The sequence below is a fragment of the Castor canadensis genome, chromosome 18 (genome assembly GCF_047511655.1).
Source record: "Castor canadensis chromosome 18, mCasCan1.hap1v2, whole genome shotgun sequence".
NCBI lineage: Eukaryota > Metazoa > Chordata > Mammalia > Rodentia > Castoridae > Castor > Castor canadensis.
The window spans coordinates 42035416-42055123 of record NC_133403.1 but is presented as its reverse complement, the minus strand read 5'-3'; the positions used below and the strand labels follow the sequence as shown (position 1 = coordinate 42055123).

Here is a 19708-nt window from a genome sequence, read left to right as displayed (position 1 = left end):
AAGTGTGCAGGGTCTTGGAATATTGCGATATTACGTTTTGTGATAAAGCTACAAAGACCTCAAAGGGTTTGTGTAAAGGAGCCTGGGTTCCCAGGGCGTCAGACCATCCTGGGTTTGAGTCCTGACCTGCATCTTTGTGATCATGTCCCCACTCTGTCCTAGAATGGGGACAATGTTAGTGCCTGGTGGCACTGGTGTGAGGGTTGAATGAATGGTCCAAGTTGAGTGGTTAGAATGGTTTCCAATTTGCCAGGCAGCATGGCAAGGCCATGCTGGCTGTGACTCCTGCTGTGTCCTCCATGGTGAGATTTCGTGGTTCCCTTTGTGTCCTCCGTGGTGAGATTTCTTTGTTCCTGTTGTGTTGTCCGTGGTGAGATTTCGTGGTTCCTGTTTTGTCCTCCGTGGTGAGATTTTTGTGGTTCCTGCTGTGTCCTCCGTGGTGAGATCTCGTGGTTCCTGCTGTGTCCTTTGCGGTTTGATTTTGTGGTTCCCTGCTGTGCTCTTGGTGGCATGACCACCCTGGTTTGCCAGGACTCATGATATTGACACGAGTGTCAGCCGTGGATAGAGGTTGCTATATGGTCCTCACTCTGCGGATGGGAAACTGAGGCCGAGCTGCCCGAAGGTGTGCTGAGTCCAGGTGTTGGAGCTGGGACCGGCACCCGGCTAGAGCTGGTGTCAGAGGTTCTCCTGTCACTGGCTCTCTCTGAGCCACACCTGTCCTCCATCTCACTCCACTGAACCTGGACTGAGGGCTGGAGTGCGGGTCCCTGAACTGTGAGCCCGAGAGCCAGGCAGCCTCGACCTCTGGGCATCCCCTTGTTGGTCCACTAACTCTCTGCTCTCCTCTGAGGCAGTCCTTGAAGTGGGGGTTCAAACTTAGACCCTCGGACACCTCTGGACATCTGGAATGTCTCAGAGGTCCCCTCTGTCTCTGGTCACTCCTGCAATGGGCAGGCCCTGCTGAGTGCTTCCTCCATGCTGCGTCCTCTGGAGGTACTTTTTTCCTTGCCAGCTATTCCGATTTCCTCACACCCCTTCTGCCTTCATCCTGGGGAGCAGGCCTTCAAGACATGGCTTGGGCTCCTCTTGGTTCTCTATCTAGGCTCCTCCCGGGGCCCCTGAGCCGGCTCGTAGCTGAGCTCATCCCTGGGACATCCAGGCAGGGCTTCTCTGTGCCTGACGACCACGGGACTTCAAGCCACCCCAGGCTGGGGACTCCAGGAGACCTGCAGGGTGTGGGGGGTCCTGCACTGAGCTGCTGCTGGGGAGTATCTGTTGTCACATGGAGAGATGGATGCAGGGTTGTATCTGGGGACACGGGTCATAGTTTAGGGTCTGTGGTGCTGGCCTCCCAGAAAGAGTCTGGAAGGACAGGAAGGGTTGGAGCATTCCAGTCTCTGGAGCCTTTTGCATGGTTCTGCCTCAGGACCTTTTCACATGCTGCCCCCATCTTTCAGAACACCCTTCTCCTAAGTCCTCACCCCATGCAGACCTCTGCTCGATGGTGACTTGTGCGAGAGGCTGTGCTGCCGCTCTGTCTGCTTGGTCAGCTGTCCTGTGACACAGTCCTCCCTGGGTTTTGTGGCGTGCTCACTGTCTTGGTCTCCTCCTCGCCCCTTGTTTGAGTTGTTCCAGCTGCTGTAACTATAGTGTGCATGGGGGCTTCGCAGAGGTGTATTGTCCTCAGTTCTGGGCAGTCCAGGGCCAAGGTGCGGGGCAGGTGGAGTCAAGTGACAGCAGCTCCTGGTCATAGTCTGTGCCTTTCGCTGGTCCTCACTGGCCAGAGGGCCAGGCAGCTCTGTGGCCACCTCTCTAAGGGCTCGCGTCCCATGGGCTTATGGGTCCCACTGGCAGGACCTCACCACTTCCCGAAGGATTTGCCTCCTAACTCGGTCACATGGTGATTAGGTTTTGACACATGAACTTGGGGGCACAAATGCCCAGTCCACCCTGGGCGTCGTTTGTTTCGGTCACTACTGTACCTGTAGCGCTGGGCAGTTTGTAGCCCCTTGGGAGACGGTGCACCTGATTCAGTGTCCCAAGGGCTGTGGCCCGGGTCATCTGCTCCATGGATAGGGCCTCTCTGGCCAGAGAGGTGCAGGTGCTTCTGGGGGACTCCGCCAGGAGGGTGCTGGGGGTGCCAGCCCCTTGCCTGGAGTCTACGTGGAGCTCAGGGCCAGAGCTGAGAATGAGCCCTGAGGAAGCCCACGGTATTCTGCGTTTGCTGAGTGCATATAGGAACCACCCAGGAAGTCAGAGCAAGGAAAGGGGAGACTGTGGGCAAGGAAAGGGGAGACTGTGGGCAAGGAAAGGGGAGACTGTGGGCAAGGAAAGGGGAGACTGTGGGCAAGGAAGCGTGGGGCAGGGTGCTTACAAGTCCTGCCCTTCCTGTGACTCAGGCACAGACTCTTCCTGCCCTGAGTGGCACAGAGAGGGCGAGCGGTTTGCCCAGAGACACACAGCTGCAGGCGCACAGTGTGAATAGGCGGATGGCATGCTGCGTGCAGTTGTCTTTGTGCTCAGGTGGTACCCAGGTCCTTAGAGTTATATCTGTGTTGTCCTCATACGGCCCTTTATTGTTCGGGTCTCAGCAACTTCTCTGTGCTGGGGTCTGGGGCCTGGCTCAGCTCCTGGTGGGGCCACTTCCCAGGTGAGTGACCCATGGGGTCCAGAACCGAGGCCTGAGATGGCCAGGCTGTTCTGGAAGCTGGGGGTGTGTTTCTCTGACTCTGCTCCAAAGCTGGAAGGCGAGGATCCACCTCCTTCCTCTGGCCGGGCATTTGCGTGACAATGCGCCCTTTGTCCCAGGGTCCAGCTCCTCCCCAAGCTGCCCAAACAATTCCCGGCGTGTGATGTCATAACAGGCCCTTTCTGCCAGGCCGAGGCTGGTGGGCAGCTGTGTGGGCTGGGCACACAGTTCTTCCAGGGCCTGGGTTGGCCTCCCCCAGGGATCCTGGAGGTAGGATCTGCACCCGGTCCCTCCTGGTTCATAGGGACACACAGGCTTTCAGTCACGTCCTTGGCTTCTTGAGCCCTGTGAATGGTGAGTCACTGCCTGCCCTGGCGCTGGCTGTCTCCTGAGAGAGGTGTGGGCACGAGGGCCCGGCTTCCTGGGGCTGGAGGCAGCCCCGGAGCCCAGCAGCCACTGCCCCGGGACCACATTTAAAACAGCTTCCAGTGTGGCCTGCCGTGTCCCCAGCCATGTGGCTTCACACTCTGTGCCTCGGTGGTCTTACTGTCTCAGTTGGAATCCTACTGGGCCCTGGTGCTGGGTAGGGGACAGCAGAGCTGAGGACATAGTGGCGTCCAAGAGGCCGGGCTGACGTGATGGAGTGGTGGCCTCCAAAGACGGCTGTGTGCTGATTCCGTGGGCGCATTGATGGTATTTGGAAAAAAGGCTCTTTGCAGATGAGACTTGAGATGTGGTCACCATGGATTTCCTGGGGGGCCTTGGATCCAGTGACCAGCATGCTTGTTAGGGACAAGAGGGCCACAGCAGGCTGCGTGAAACGGAGGCAGAGATGGAGCAATGTGACCACAAGGGACACCTGGGGCCACGAGAAGCTGGGAGAGACAGTGGGACCCTTCCTAGAGCCCTGGGTGGAGCCCAGCCCTGGGGTCACCTTGATTGCAGATGTCAGGCCTGTTTTAAGCTGCCTGCTTTGGGTTTTGAACCCCGGGTCTTGTACATACCAGGGAAGGGTCTCTACCTCTTGAGCTGCACCCCCCAGTCCTGTTGTTTTTAGTTTTGCTGGTCTCAAAAGTTACGATCCTCCTACTTCTGCCTCCCAAGTAGCTGAGATGACAGGTATGGCCACCATGCAGGGCCTTTGTGGCCATTTTTATGGCAGCTGTGGAAAACTTAACATGGCCTGTGACCCCGTCTGGAGGTGATGCAGCCAGCCCTGGGGAAGGCTGGGTGGTGGGTGATATGTCCCGTCCCTAGCCTGAAGGTTCAGGATGACAACTGGTGGCTTGGAGGTCCCCTTTGTGCCCAGAGATACAGGGCGCTGTGTCCTTGGAGTTCAGACCCTCTAGGAAGGTGTAATGTGGCTCCTGTCTGTCTCCCACTAAATCCCCAGAACCCATTTGTTCCTTGTTCCTCACCTTTAGGCCTCACAATTCCACCATGGAGGATGGTGGGGGCAGGAGGTCCTCTGGCCCCGAATGCCTTTCCCCATACCCTTGACCACTCCCCCAGAATGCAGGTGGTAGGAGGCCCCAGCAACCCCCTCATCTGCTAGGTGTCCATGACAAATGCAAAAACTGAGGCCCAGAGAGGGAAGACCACATGGTAGAGGCCAGATGGCTCCTTGGTGGCTGGAATGGCCATCAGAGTCCCAGCTAGGGAGAGGCTGGCATTTCGGCTCCTAGGAGGAGCCCTTGGCCACATTGAGACCTGTGCTGCAGTAGGCAGGGCCGGTGTGGGCTCAGTGAGCCTCTGGGGACACTTGGATGGCTTTGATGTCCTGGATCCCTGTTGATGGTATCCTGAAGTCTGGTGGCAGGCAGTGGTCTTCCCTTATCCTGGGCCCGGTGTGTAGCAGGTTTGGGACAGGACAGGCGGATAGGGATGCCGTGACCATCCTCGGGTCTATAGGCACCTTGGACTGGGAAGACATGACCTGGGTCCGTGAGCTGGGACCTGGCCATGGAGGCCCGACTTCCACCTGGTAGGAAGCCAGGATTCCCTCCAGCCCGAGCAGGGAGGCTGGTGTACATTGGCTGCAAGGTCCCACTGTAGACAACACCCCTGTCTTCTGGCCTGGCCTCCACGTGTTGGTGCACGGAGTTCTGCAGGCGGAGCGGATGTCCCTTCCCAGCGAGGACGGGAGGTTCTTCCGGAGGCCCTGGCCAGAGTCTGTAGTTACCTCGGGGCAGCGCTGTGGGCATGGTGTCCACCAGCTGAGGACTGACCCAGATCTGAGTAAGCAGCTTTTATCTGCAAATCTTTTGCCTGTGTCCACACAGCTGGGGACCCTACTCTATGTCCTGGGTGGGAGGCGGCATGGCCCTGCCCCAGGATTTAGGCAGCAATGGGCAGCCTCCCCGTACCTCCCTCATTTAGCACAAAAAAACCCTAAAAATGCTCAGACGCAGTTGGACCCAGGTTCGCCTGATCTTCAGTCTGAACTTGAGACCAAGAGTCACAGCTCCTCTGCCCCAGTGGGGGGGAAGCTGTGCTCCTAATTCTTTAACAAGAACCACGGGAGGATTTCTGTCCCTCACCTGTCAGTCACGGTGCCACAAACTCATTGGCTAGACCTGCAGGCCAGGGCCAGCCTTCCTTCTCCAGCCAGGACTGGAGGAGGGGATTGGGGTGAAGCTTGCGTGGACGGGTGCTGCCCGGCAGCTGACCTGTTCCTCGTGCTGACAGTGGGTGGTGTTTGGGTAATCAGGGCCCCTCCGGCCAGCCACTCACTTCTGGGCCTTCCTGCCGCCATTCCGTGGCTCTAGTGACCACATCTTCAAGCCACAGGTCACATCCTGGTAGCCGCCGGACTGTGTGTGTATCTGGGTGTCAGGCTAATTTATTGAGTTAGATTTGCAGCCAGGATTTTTCAGAAATGTTGGAAGATGTCTCAACTGGGCTTTGTGGCTTTGCCTGAGATTTGGACTCTGGACCCCCTTGCTGCCCTTGTCACCTTGACGAGCCCCAGCTTGGCCTGGCCACCCCTTTCCTATTGGGCCTGTGCTTTCACACGTCAGCCACCTTCTTGGCCAGGGCTTGCCCAGCCCCCTGCACTGCAGGGGTCTTGGGCCTCCTGTTGCCCCTGCCTGTTTCCAGCCGGGCTCTCTCTTCTCCCCTAGAGCTCCTAGAGCCTCCCCTAGAGCTCTGTCGTCACGGTCCAGTCCTAGGTGGACTCTGCCCAGCCGCCTAAGCATTTGATCTGCAGTTCTTGGCCATGACCACCCGGCCTTTGAGGTCCTCAGTTGTCATCTGTCATCAGGTGCTTACCGTTCGTCACCTGGACGCTTGACACTGGTGAGTCTGCACTGGCTCCTTGGCCAGGCTGCTCCCATGTAGGTCTCCCCTTGGCTGGGGGTCTCGGGGGAGGTGGTGGTTGGTCCCAGTCTGGCCTTGCTGGTGGGGTGGGAGCAGGCCAAGTTACAGGGTGGGATCTGCCACTCAGCGGTGAGCTATTCTTAGCCCCAGAAACATTTGTCCTTGTTCACATGTGGATGGCGTCCCCCGGGGACTGGCCCTGAACTACTGTGGCCGACCCTGTGGAGTCCTCAGGAAGCAGCCTGTGTGTGGGAGGGTGAAGGGGCAGCTTCCTGTGGCCACGCAACTTGGGGACATGTGTGCCACATGTTGGCGATGCAGGAGGTTGCTAGGGCCTGGGTGGCCTCCTCGGGCCTGGTCCGGGCACTGCGGGGAGTGGTGGGTGAAGATGCAGAGGGGACTCTGGAGATGCATGGGGTTCAGGGGCCCGTTGGCCCAGCCATGCCCTGGCCAGCCTTGGTTCTGAGATGAGATGGGCTGGGTCAAGGGGTTTCTGGGTTCTGGCACCATCAGCAACACTGTCTTCATGGGGTATCTGGATCTTTGGAGCACAAAGCAATGCCAGCCCAGCTGGGAGCCTTGGCTAGCAATAGGGGAGGCCTCTGGAGGCAGTGTGCATGTGTATTTTAATTATGGTAAACACACGTCACATAGAATTGACCGTTCAGCAGTGGTAAATGCGTCCCCTCTGTGTGCAAGCCGTCTCCAGAGCCCTGCACTTCGCAAGCCAAGACACTGCCTGTTGGATGCCACCTGGCTGCCCCTTCCCCCAGACCTGTCTCCCTCCCCACCCTGTCTGCTCGCTGTCCCTGTGGCTCCAGCTGCCTCTGGTGACTGTCCCCAGCATACCGTTGGACCTGTGGTTGGTGGTCGGCTCATTCCCGAGTTCTTGGCTCCTCCTGTCTAGAAAGGGAAGTAGAGAGGACCCTGGCCCCAGCCCCTTAGTCTTTGGCACACAGGGTCCTGGGAGGTCAGGTTCGTGGCCTCTCTGAGAGCTGGTCACGTGTCCCCAGCCACTTGGCAGTGACTTGTCTCCCTGCCTGTCACGGCCTCTAGGGGCCTCGGGTACCCAGGCCACCCAGCAGGTGCCAGTGTCTCCTCCTGCCTCCCCCACACCAACCCCTTACCTCCCTTCCCCTCCCCTCTGGAGACAACTGCTGTGGGAATGGCCTGCGGGAGGACTGGTCTGATGGAGAACGCAGCCTCCCGGGCAGGATGGGGTCACCCAGGTAGAATCTGGTGGCATGGAGGGCTGTGTTTGCTCCAGGGCCCTCGGGAACCTGGAGTGGCATGCAGGGGCTCTGCTGTGCTGTGGGCATCTCCTCTTCCTTTAAAAATTCAATGGAGGGGAAAAAACCCACATGGCAGAGGAGGAAGAGATTTTGAGCAGGCCCTGTGGTGGGGGAGTTTGTGGGGGATGATCACGTGTGTGTGGTTTATTTGAAACCAGAGCCTGCACCCTTCCCTTCTGCTTGCCCATCCATCCATCCACTTATCGTCCATCCATCCATCCATCCATCCATCCACCCACCCATCCACCCATCCATCCATCCATCTATCCACACACCCATCTGCACATCCATCCATCCATCCATCTGACATCCACCTGTCCATCCATATCCACCATTTATTCACCATCCATGCACTCATCCATCCATCCACCCATCCATCCATCTATCCACACACCCATCCACCCATCCATCCATCCACCCATCCGGCATCCATCCATCCATCTGTCCACTATCCTCCCATCCATCCATCCATCCACCATCCATCCATCCACCCATCCATCCATCATCAACTCATCCATTCGCCCATCCATCCTTCCAACATCCATCCTCCCACCCACCCGTCCATCCATCCATCCACCCCCATCTGTCCATTCACACACCCATCTGCACATCCATCCATCCATCCATCCGGCATCCACCTGTCCATCCATATCCACCATTTATTCACCATCCATGCACTCATCCATCCACCATCCATGCACTCATCCATCCATCCACCATCCATCCACCCATCCATCTGTCCACTATCCTCCCATCCATCCATCCATCCACCATCCATCCATCCACCCATCCATCCATCAACTCATCCATTCGCCCATCCATCCTTCCAACATCCATCCTCCCACCCACCTGTCCATCCATCCATCCACCCCAATCTGTCCATTCACACACCCATCTGCACACTCATCCATCCATCCATCCACCCACTCACCTACCCATCCTCTCCTATCCACCTATTCATCCATCCACCCATCCACCCATCCATCCATCGACACACCCATCTGCACACTCATCCATCCATCCATTTGTCCGTCCATCCATCCATCTGTCCATCCCTCCACTCACCCATCCATCTACCCATCTATCTATCCACCCACCCATCCATCTATTCATCCAGGCTCCTGGCCGCCTGTGGGTGGCCTCATTTCTGGGTCCTGCCTGTGTGAGTGGAGGATCCAGTTCTCTGGGCCCCTGGTGATGGTGACTTTGCTGGTATCAGGGCTCGAATGTCTTCTTTCCATGCAGACATGATGCAGAAACAGCTTCCTTTTAGCTCAGAGATGCCAGAGGTAGCTGTGATGTGGGAGGTATGTGTGCCTGTCTCCCTCAGCGTGGCTGCCCTAGTGACCACACAGACTCCAGACCCCAGGCCTCGGTTCGCTCCACTCACCACTCTGGTCCCCTTGCTGTCCTCTAATGCGCCACCATGACTGGTGTCTTGATGAGAGGAGGGGACACACAGACTAGGCTCAGAGGAGGAGGCCATGAGTGGCGGGCAGGGGTGGAAATGATGCAGCCACAAGCCAAGGAGTGCTGAGGGCTGCAACAGCCACAAATGGTCAGAGGAGGCAGGAGGGTCCGCCCAGAGCCTTCCGAGGGGTGACCCCGCAGTACCTGGATTTGGAGCTCGAGCCTCCACAATCATGGGGCAGTGCTCGTCTCTGGTGCTTCTGTGTGCTTGGGTGCCCTGGCAGGGACATAGCGTGAAACACCATGACGATCTGCCAGGTGGGAGGGAGGCTGCTGGTCTCTACCTGTGGGGCTTGCGGTACCTGTGGGGATTAGGGTATCATGGTGTCCTACTAGATCTTCCCCCCTCCTGCAGAGGGCTCCACCCCACTGCTGTTGTTCTGCCGTGCTGGCTTCTCACTCTTGTGCTGCCCTACCTGCCACAGGTTCAGGGTCAGACAACACCCAGTAGGTCTGAGGTTTTGGGCCAGGGCGCAGGCAGCTGCTCACCTTTCACCTGGCTGTGCAGGCTGAGCACTTCGGGCAGGTCATGTGGCTTTCCCCCTGGCCCCTGCCACTCCCAAGATCTGAGCCAGGCTGCTGGCGATGTGGGTGATCCACGGGACATGTGTCCGGGCTGTGCACCTGCCTGTGGCTGGACAGGAAGAGGGTTCAGGACAGGAGCCCCTAGGACCCTGGATAGAGGCCTTTGCCTGGTGGGGTAGAGGAGGGTGGCGTCTCTGTCTCACTGTGGCTGGTGTGTCTCCACTGGGCATTTCATTGGGAGCACTCTGTGCCAGTGCTGGGAGGGGGTGGCCAGGAGCAGGTGGACAGGACAGCGGATGCTCGTGTCGCCGAAGGTGTGCAGTGTATGGAACTAGGGGGCACGGGTGGCAGGGGCCATCATGTCAGCTTGCAACATGAGGGGCCCTGGGGCTGTGAGTGGGGTCCATACCTCAGGCCATAGACAGGATTTGCTGCCATCCCTAGTGATCTCGGTGGGCCGGGGGCCACACTCTGTGGCTTGGACTTGTGTGGGCCATGGTTCCTGTCTGGTGGCTCATGCCCTGCCTGGGCTCAGGGCTTTTCCCTGCAGAGCTCTGTCCCTTTCTCCTTGCAGGTCTCCATGCACAATCTCGCCAGGTGTGCATGACTGAGCACCTGCTGTTTACCAGGGTCCTTGCAGCAGGCAGAGGGACAGGGGCTGGCTCATCCCCATACTGCAACTGGGCGACCAGAGGCTCTGCTGTAAGGTGCAGAAGGTGGTCCCCCTCCCACTGCGGTGAGCTGCTCTGAGGCCCAGCCCGTCTCCTTCCTGGTGCTCTCACCGCTGCCCACTTCCCTTTCTCTGTGCTGTTGTCTGATCCTGCAGCAGGTCTCTTGCTTGGACGTTTGCAGCAGCCCTGGGCTCCTGTTCCACTCTTGTTCCCCATAGTGCTTGCTGGTAAAACACTGACCCTTTCCTCTCCCCTCTGCCACCTTCTATGGCTCCCCATTGCCCCTAGAACAGAATCCAGCGGTCTTTAGGTGATTTTCCTCGTCCAGCTCAGTGACTTTCTCAAGCATAAAGTGCCTGGTCCCACTGGACTCTCGCTGTGATCATGCCCTCTTTCTGGAACACTCTCCCTTCCCCACCCCCCTAGCTGTCTGTGGTTCTTGCTCCCTGTCTTCTCTTTCTGTGGTTACTGCTTGTCTGCCCACCACTGCACCCTCAGGGTCTTGGACCTCAGCTCTCAGCATTCAGTGGGGACACCAGAGTGCCCTAAATGAGTGAGCGCTGACCCCCAAGTGCAGTGATGGTGGCCGGGGCATTAATTCTCCTCCAGGCCAGACCCCGTGCTCAGAACCCTTATCAGCCAACAGATCCTTGGGATGCCACGGGCCCCCCGTACCCTTGCCTGCCCGGCTTTAAGGACAATAATGCCTGGGTTTTCCTTGACAGTCGCCCACCTCCCCATCCTGCTGAGGGGAAGCCAAAGCTTAGGTGACGTTATTTCTCCATGCACAGTGCTGGAAGCTGCCTCCTACACAGTGTGGAGCCTGTCTGTCTGTCTGTCACTTGTAGCAAAGAACAGCGCTGCTTAGCGGCATCTCCCATCCCTCCCCTCCCCAGCTTCTTCACCCCACCATCCCCTTTCTGACCCGGGATGCGCCTGTCTTAGGCATTTCACATAAATGACTTGTGTCTAGCTCTTCTCACTCAGCGTGGCGCTCTCTGGGGACATCCAGTGTGGCGTGTGGTAGTGCCCTGTGCCTTTTTGAGACCGTGTAGTACTCCACTGGCGGACATCCTTGCTTTGGTGAACAGTGCTGTAATGAATATGCACGTGCAGGTGTCTGTTCGGACCCCTGATTGGGTTCTTTGCTGAATCGTCAGGATAGACATAATTAATTCTCTGTTTATAGTTTTGAGGACCTGCCAAACTGTTTCCCTGATCTTTTCTTCTAATTCTTCTTCTTCTTCTTTTTTTTTTTGACTTGGCCACGAGCCAGGCTGAGGACAGGAAGGGTGGAAACTGGGTTTACTAAACTTAGGGTGATAAGCAGGTATGAGGTCACCACCGTCCCCGGCATTCGGCTGCCCTGCATGTGAGGATGCTGGCTAGGTACTCGGTGGGGTGGCCCCATGATAACACATCCCCATGCTCGCAGTAGGCACCTGGGGGAGTCTCAAGTTGAGAAGCCAGCTAGGCATGGCTATGGGGTGAGGGTTCCCCGGGGGTGATTGGAAAGTTGTTGCCTCCTGCCTCGAGCCTCAGGCACCACACCTCTGGGGCCTTCATCCCTGCCGGCATTGCTTTAGGTGGAGGAGGTTAGAAAGGCGAGGATCGCCCTGGTGCCCTTGGAAGGGGGTAGCAGCTGGAGCACAGACCTCATCTCCCCAGAGATGCCTGGACACCAGAATGGGGCTGGAGTTTGCTTTGCTGACCCAGGTGGCCAGGGACCAAAGAACAGCTGGAACCAGGCTGGGCCTTGGGCTGGGGCTCCGTACCAAGCCACTCCTGCCTCCTCCCAAGGCCAGTTTGTGTCTCTGACTGCAGGACAGCTGCCATGCTGCCCTCGGTGGGGCCATGCACAGTCCACATCATGGGATCACTGGTGACTGGCTGTAGCAGCAGCATTGGCAGTGCTGGAGTCAGAATAACTGCTGCGTGTGGGCCCCTGCTGGGCCCACATGGGACATGTGGAGTGGCCACCTCGTGCTGTCCTGGGTGGATGGGAGGATGCAGGAGGCAGGCGTGTGCGTGGAGTCTCCTGTGCGTGCTGCACGATCACCTTTCTGATCCTTCCCACTTCTTCCACAAGGTGCTGGTTTTGGGGTGGGTCCCACAGTGCAGGTCCCTCGTGCGTGTTAGGCCTCACAGAGGGAAGGTGATGGGATGGGGCCAATAGCAGAGTGGTGTGTGAACGTCAGCCCTCAGGAAGCACTGGGTTTTTGTGACCTCTTCACATTGACCCTGAGGGGTAGGGACATTGTCACCCCCATTTTGCAGATGAGGAGGGAAGTGGCTTGCCCCGGGTCACAGGCCTTTAAGGTGTCCATCAGGACATGGTCCCATGTTTGAGTAATTTTGTGGCACGTCCATTAGTGCCCAACAAGAGTCCACATGGGTCAGGCTCGACTCTAGGGTCCTCCATGTCCAGTGCTTGAAGGGCCACCATCCTGTTGAAGGGTTTCCTCCTGTGACTCCTGCTCTCCCTGTGTGAGCCAGAAATCTTGTGGCAGGTGACAAACCCAGCATGGTTGTGGAAGGCAAAACAGAATCTGTGCCTTGTCTTCCCGGGTGGACCCAGCAGGCTCTGATCTGCCTTCAGGCACAGCCGTCATCAGGACACCGTGAGACTTTCTTCCCACCATTCATCAGTCTCGCTGCCAGTTGGCATTGCTCTAGCCCAGGCTGCAACCATTTGGCACTGGAGAGCTTCAAGCTTACTTTCTCAAGCTTAGATCACTCGCAGATAGCACCTGTTCCTGGTGCTTTAGCAAAAGTCTCAAGACTGACTTTCATTGGCTCAGATTGGGTCACATGCTTATCCCTCAACCAATCCCTGGCCCTGAGGGATGCAGGAATCTGATTGGCTGCTGACTCTCACTGGCTCAGATAGGGTCACATGTTCATCCTTCAGCCAATCACTAGCACAGGGAGACTCAGGAATTGGATTGGCCAAGCCTGAGCCATGTGACTACTCCTGGCAGGTGGGGAGGGAAGTCAGATCTACATAGAATAGAAGGTGGGGCTGGAGCAGGACGTAGTCAGGGCTCCCAGTCATTGTCTTGTAGCTCCTCTGGCCATAGTGATCACCCCTCACGGCATCGCCACACATTAGGCCATCGTCAGCAACCCAGCGGGCTGACCACCTGCTGGGAGGAGGACTGTACCAGCTCTGGCCAGCGGAAGGAGGTTGTTAGGATGGAATTGCAGGGGGCTGGGGTCCTGTCTGTGTCCCCTCCTTACCACTTGGGATACAGCCCAGCCCTTCCCCTCACATGGCATATCTAGGTACTGGGCCATGGGCGGGCTTAGGATTTTCAGCTCCGGGGTACAGGGTGTGGAGGGGAGAGGGGTTTGCCTGATGTTCTCACCTTCTCAAAGCTGGTGGGGAGGCGGTGAAGGAGACCTTGGCCTGGGGACAGGAGCTGTCATGACTTCTGGAGCAGGAGCCCACACAGAGGGGACAGGTCATGGCGAGGCAGTGTCTGGTGGAGTCCCCCTTAGCACCTTGCTGAGGCCTGTCTTCCCACCCGGGTCTTATTTCTCTGAGGCCACCAGATTTGAGGTTCTTTCCGATGTGGCTGCAATGACTGATTCTTGGGGAAGATACCATTTACCTGTCCCTCCCAGAACGCAGGCCTCACTGGCTCCTGTCCTGCCCTGGCTCTTCCCCCATGGTGGTCCTGGGTTTCCTGATCCCCTGACCCCAGCTTGCGTCTGGGTTGATCTCCTGTCCTGTCCACGTCACAGTGTCATTTTTTCTCAGGATGGCAGTGAGGCCTTGCCTGGGGTCACTCTATGACCTGTTGCCTACTCCAGCTGACTGTCGCCTCCACGGTGTGTGTCCGTGGTGTGTCCCGCCCCTCTGGCACGTGTCCAGGGACAGGCTGGCAGCTGTGAGCAGGGCTGCCAGGGGCTTTTGGGGAACTTTGTTCAGGAGCTGTGGAAAGTCCCAGAGGCTGCGGAAGAGACTGGTGGCAAGGGGACATCGTCTGTGACGTCTGGGTTCTCATGCCTGCTGGGTTGGGGTCTGGGTGGTAGAGAGGGGCAGTTTGTCCCCATGTGGCTCGTGGGAACTGTGGACCCAGCCATGTGGTTCTGTGGGTTGCCAGCACCACATTTATTTCCTTACACTGTGGGTGGGCAGGTGAGTGGCCTGGGTGGAAGAAGTCCAAGCTGGTGGGGACGACATGGGTACTGTGATTGCTCCTGTACAGAGCGGGCTACCTTGGCTGACCTTGTTTTTTTTACTTTTTTTTAATGGTAGCGGTGGGGCCTACACCTCGAACTACTCCACCAGCTCTTTTTTTGTGGTGGGTTTTTTCCAAGATAGGGTCTCATGAACTCTTTGCCTGGGCTGGCTTTGAACCTTGATTCTCCTGATCTCTGCCTCCTGAGTAGTTAGGACTACCGGCGTGAGCCTCTGGCGGCTGGCTGACCTTGTGTTTTACTTCTGTTTTCTCTCCAGGTGCCTGTGACAGGGCAGCAGCCCTTGAGCAGATGACCAGGACTGGCCTTTAATCCTTGGTGGCGTTAAGAGTTCTTTGGGCTCTGAAGGCCCCCCTGGACCTCCACCACCATGTCGGGATCCACACAGCCGGTGACTCAGACATGGAGGGCCACCGAGCCCCGCTACCCACCCCATGGCATTTCCTACCCAGTGCAGATTGCTCGGCCTCACACGGTAGGAGCACGTGGTGTGATAGGTGGTGTGGGGGAGAGGGGCAGTCACAGAGATGGGATACAATGTGTGGAAATGACAGGTGACAGGCATGGTGACAACAATCATTAGGATCACTTCGCCCTGAGGGAACAGTGTGGCTCCTCCCCTCGTGGAGGGGGTGGTAGGCTGGTCTCTATGGCCCTGCAATCTCTTGTCCCCACTATGCCACGTTGTGTGTGTTGCCATGTGACAGCTGTTCAGCCAGAACGTCAGGGCTGGGCGTGGCTGTGCGCCAATGATGCTTGATGAGACGGCCAGCCCAACCTGGCTTCGCGCCCGTGTGACTGACTCTTGCCCTAGATTAGGCTTATCAGGCCCTCTGTGGCGAGGACCGTCTGCTCACTGTCCTCTTGGTTGCAGAGGTCCTGCTGCTGAGACACAAGGCGGTCCCAGCGGTGTTCTGCGGGACCCCTGAGCCCTGGCTGGGCTCCTAGGGTCTCTACCAGCTGAATGATCTCTTGTAGCTCAGGCCTAATGCCTGGGTGGCTCCCAAGAGAGGCCAGGGAGGCGCATTTGATCTGGAGAGAGAAGCTCCCGGGAGCTCCCGATGCGGGAGACAGGTTCATTCATTCACTCGCTTACTGTTGATTCACTCGTTCACTCACTCATCCGTCCCCGTGTTCCTTCGTTTGGCAGGCACTGGTCAGATGTATCAGATGCAGATCTTTTCTGGGCCATGGGAATATTACTGAATGAAGCAGGGGCTTGGGGAGCTGAGGGTCTCACAGGGCACAGTGAGCAGAGAAGGACAGAGAGAGGCCTGGGGCATGGGGGGCAGATTTAAGTTGGGGTTCAGGACCTCACTGCGAAGCTGACATTGGAGCTGGGACCTGAGGAAGGAACAGGGCCAGGCAGGTGGCAGTCTGGTTAAGGAACATTCCAGGCTGAGGAGCTGTATGTGCAAAGGCCCTGAGGTGGGAGCTCTTGCTGGTAGCCCCATCATCTCAGGAGGAACCTGTGGACCCAGTGTCCAGGAATGCGCTGAATTCTTCTCTGCTGCCATGCGTAGCCCGTAGGCTTCCTGAACTACTGGAATGAGGGAGCTCTGCCCAGGGCTCCCCACCTTTTTTTGAGGAGCAGCTCTGGAAATATGGAGAAGCTGGGGCGGCCCTGTTCTCTGCATCAGGCTGCTGCTGCATCTGTTGGCATAGGTTCAGTGCCTGTGGCCTGTCTGCTCCCCATCCCTCTGCAGAAAGCTAGCTTAGCCTCCGTTTTGCATCTCAGAACCCATGCTGTCCTTGGTGTGTGGGTGCCCATGACATCGTCCTGGTGGGCTGCTGGGGTTTCACAATAATCAGTAAGTGAAGTGCTCACAGAGGACAGGGTCCAAGTGTTGGGTTGTCACCAACACTGTTGGGAGAATCCATCCTGGGTGGATTCAGGTGCACATGGCCACCAGGAGCTCCTTGCCTTGGGTCAGCCTCTCGGCTGCCCCAGTTCTTTCCTCAGAGCTTTCAGAGACCTTTTGGGGAGTGGTCCCTGGGCTTGGCCTGGGTACCATGTCATGTCATATCCTGGATAGAGCCCAGCGTGGACACGGCAGGAAAGGCCCAGATGCTCCTTGAAGCTGGGAAACTGAGGCAGAGGCTGTGCAGCAGCCTTCTGAGTCCCACCCAGGGCCACGAGCTGCCGGTGCTGCCTCCTTCCTGGCTGGCATAGGGACCTCTGCCTTGTCTGCCTTAGGGCGGCTCTGTTTGTTTGCTTTGCACTAGGGCTGGGCAGAGGCCGTTCCTCCTGGCAGATGTGAGGCCTGCGGTTCCCCTTGCCTCTCTGCGGGTGTGGAGACCTTCGCCTGGCAGTCTGTGCTCCCCATCCTCTTGAGCTGGCTTCCTCCCTCTCCCTGATGGCTGCCAGGTGCCAGATACCGCGAGGCGGGGGAGGCTTAGCCCTCAGCTCTCCGGAAGCCACCCTCAGCCTGGGGACCAGGGGGATGAGTAGGAGGAGTTGCCCAGGCCTCTGTCCATCCAGCCCAGGCACTCTCTGGAAGATGGGGGGGAGACTGAGTCCTGAGAGGGGAGAGGACAGAGCCCCAGCCCCAGCCCTAGGCCTACAGCTTTCTGTTGCCACGTGGCTGTCTAGGAAGGTCCTCAGCATCCCCAGTCTCTGAGGGTGACCGGCCCCTCCTTCTTTCCCCCTCCTATTCCCGCACTGGCTCCCGCCACCCCTGCTTGTTTTGTAGGGTCTGAAACAGCTGAGTTCTCCACACGCCCACCTCGTGTCATCTCGGAGCCTCTTTGCACAGATAGCTGCTTTAATATGCAAAACCAGACAACAAGAGGATGACTGGATTTTTTGTAGAAAATTGGGAAAATTACAGCACTGCCAAAAAACAAAACAAAACAAAAACCAAGGAAAGGCGCCAAAGAGGAAACCAAGCCACTACGGCTGTAGCCGCGCTGTGTCAGATGTCACTAACTGATCGCCTCACACGGTGTGACTGAGCGCTCTAGGCAGGACAGAACGAGTTGACTGGGGCTGGTGCACAAGGGAAGCCTGTCGTGTTTTGTTGGAGACGGCTCATTTCCGTCTCTCTTTTTTTCCCCCTTGAACATTTAGTGTTTCTCAGATCAGGGTGTGCGTGGCAGTCAGGGTCTGTTGAGTTTGTTAATGTTCAGTTCAGGCCCTTGTTAAGACATAAGGAAGACTTGGCCGGGGGTGGTGGTACATGTCTGTAATCCCAGCACTTGGGAGACAGAGGGAGGAGAATTGTGACTTCAGGCTAGGCTAGGTCACGTTGTGAGACCCTGTTTCAAGAAGGGGGGGGGCGGGAATCCCCAAGAAACAAAAGCATAAGGAAGACTTTATTCGGGTCCCCAGAATTGGGGCAGAGCGTGGCCGTGCAGTGAGGGTGAGTGGTTGACCGTGCTAGGGGCGACCCCCAAGGCCGGGAGAGCCCCTGCACTGACTCAGGAGGTTCAGGCTCTCCGAGGGCCAGCCAAGGTCGGGGCCTCATCCACTGACGGCTCTTGGAGCCTGACCTGGTATGTCCAAAGAGGCCCTTGACTAATGAGATTGTGCTGTGAATGAAAAGAGGACATAGGGCAAGTTGCCCTCCGACCCCTGTGTGCTGTGGACGTGCCACGCACACCCTACTTGTTCTTTCACAAGCTGTGGGGGACTCCTGAGCCGGATGCATTGCTTTGAGAGCTGGTCTTCCAGACGTCAGCCCTGACTGTGCCATTCTCCACCCTGCAGGGTACTGAGCCTGCGTCCACGGGGCCACTGTCCTCAGCCTCCCTGAGGGCATGCTTGGATTGTGCCCGATTCTGTTTTCTCAGCCAACATTGTTTCTACAAAGCACTGCCATGCATGCACCTGTCCTCTGCCTGGCCCTCCCTCCCCGCCCTGTGGCCAGCAGGCATTGGAACTGGTGAGGAACTGGGTTTCAGGCAGATGGCTCTGGCTGTCACAGCCTGTGGCCCTCCCAGTCCTGAGTGTGCTGGCTGGAAGCAGGCACGGCTGGGGAGCACTGTGATCCCAGCAAGTCTGTGTGGGGAAGAGAGGACGTGCAGAGGACCTGGGTGGCGGTTTGTGGCCCTTCTGTGTGTTGGGTGCGGCCCCGCAGTGTCCTCTGACCAGATCGACCAGACGGGCAGGGTGTGCCTCCCTGTGCCCAGCAGCAAGAAGGCAGCAGTTGCACCTGCACTTGCTCACTGCTCCTCTGCTTTCCACAGGATGTGGGACTTCTTGAGTACCAACACCACCCCCGGGACTACGCATCGCACCTGTCACCCGGCTCCATTATCCAGCCGCAGAGGAGGAGGCCCTCGCTGCTGTCTGAGTTCCAGCCGGGGAATGAACGGTGAGGAGAGGCGCGTGCCTTGTGCGAGCTTGTTCTCTCAGAGGAGACGGCGAGGCCCTGGAGGGTTGGTGGTCAATGAGGACTCTTGGTGCAGCCGAGACACAGGCAAGGAAGAGGGCAGGCTAGAAAGAGCCACACAGCCCTGGGACATTCAGTGGCCTCTGGGTGTGTGGCTGGGGCAGGAGGGGCTGAGGGGCTGAGTGCCGGTATGGGAGGGTATGGGACTGGTTGCTGGCCTAAGGGACATACGTGTCCACTCTGGCACAGGACCCTCCTTCCTTTCCTCCCATTGCCCTGCCCTTTTGGGGCCTTGCGGCCCAGGAGGGCGTCTGAGGCTGGAGTGGGAATTCTGGGCCACTCGTCACTTGCTTGCTTCTGCTTTCCTGGGACCTCCTGCTGGGGATGGCCAAGGTGGGGGAATTGTGCCCACTTCTGAGAGGGGACCACTGAGGCCACGGGCTTAAGGGACAGCCCTGTGCCCTTCATAGCACTATGTACCCTTTGATGCCCTAGAGGCATCCTAGGGCCATGGTGAGGGGCCACCCTGCTGAGGCCTCATTCTCCTGAGGTACAGGGGTAGTGGACTATGGGATGTAGATGTCTGAAGGTGGAAGAGGCGGCCACGCCTACATCCCCTAGGCCTGCAGTGGTTCCAGGCTGTGTCACAAAATGCCACATACTAGATGTCAACTCAGCAGCGATGCAGCCACTCAGTTCTGGGGGTCTGGGCTTGCGGTTGGGTGCCTGCTGCAGGCTGGGTCCCCAGAAAACCCCTGGGGAGCCTGTCCAGCTTCTGGTGGCCCGTGGCCTTCTTGCACTGTGGCTGCCTCTCATTCTCTGCCCCTGTCCCTCATGGGGTCCCTGTGTCTCCATGACCTCTTCTCCCATAAGGACTCCTGTCATCGCTCTTAGTACCCCGGGTCCACCCCATCTTAGCTTCACAATATCTGCAAAGACCCCGCTCCAGGCCAGGTCATACTCTGAGGGTCCTGTGGCTGAGTCTTGGGGGGCGCATTCAGCCCTGCAGTACTCTTTCTAGGTCTCAGCGGAAAGCCCACACTCCTGCCAGGCTCTTCGTAATAGTGAAGTCTTGGGTCCCGAGACAGACAGCACATCTGGGGACCCAGAAAGGGACTTGGGACTTGCTGTGCCTGCCCAACCTACATGGCAATTGGTAGCATTCAGTCTGTATGCACTGATGGGGCACCTGCTGAATGC

The 19708-nt window shown here is 57.8% G+C and overlaps 1 protein-coding gene across 24 annotated transcripts in view; it reads left to right on the top strand.

Annotated features, from left to right (window-relative positions):
• Ncor2 (nuclear receptor corepressor 2) overlaps positions 1-19708 on the top strand; it is a 162824-nt gene that overhangs the window by 37523 nt on the left and 105593 nt on the right. For 21 of the 24 annotated variants that reach the window (XM_074060784.1, XM_074060783.1, XM_074060796.1 and 18 more), the window contains 2 exons: positions 14434-14649; positions 18363-18490. In XM_074060784.1, coding sequence (XP_073916885.1) covers positions 14545-14649; positions 18363-18490 — 233 coding nt within the window. In that variant the 5' untranslated portion in view covers positions 14434-14544. Of the gene's footprint in view, positions 1-5814; positions 5990-13928; positions 14113-14433; positions 14650-18362; positions 18491-19708 lie in introns of those variants that run through there. The other 3 variants (XM_074060775.1, XM_074060776.1, XM_074060777.1) reach the window with 2 other exon arrangements.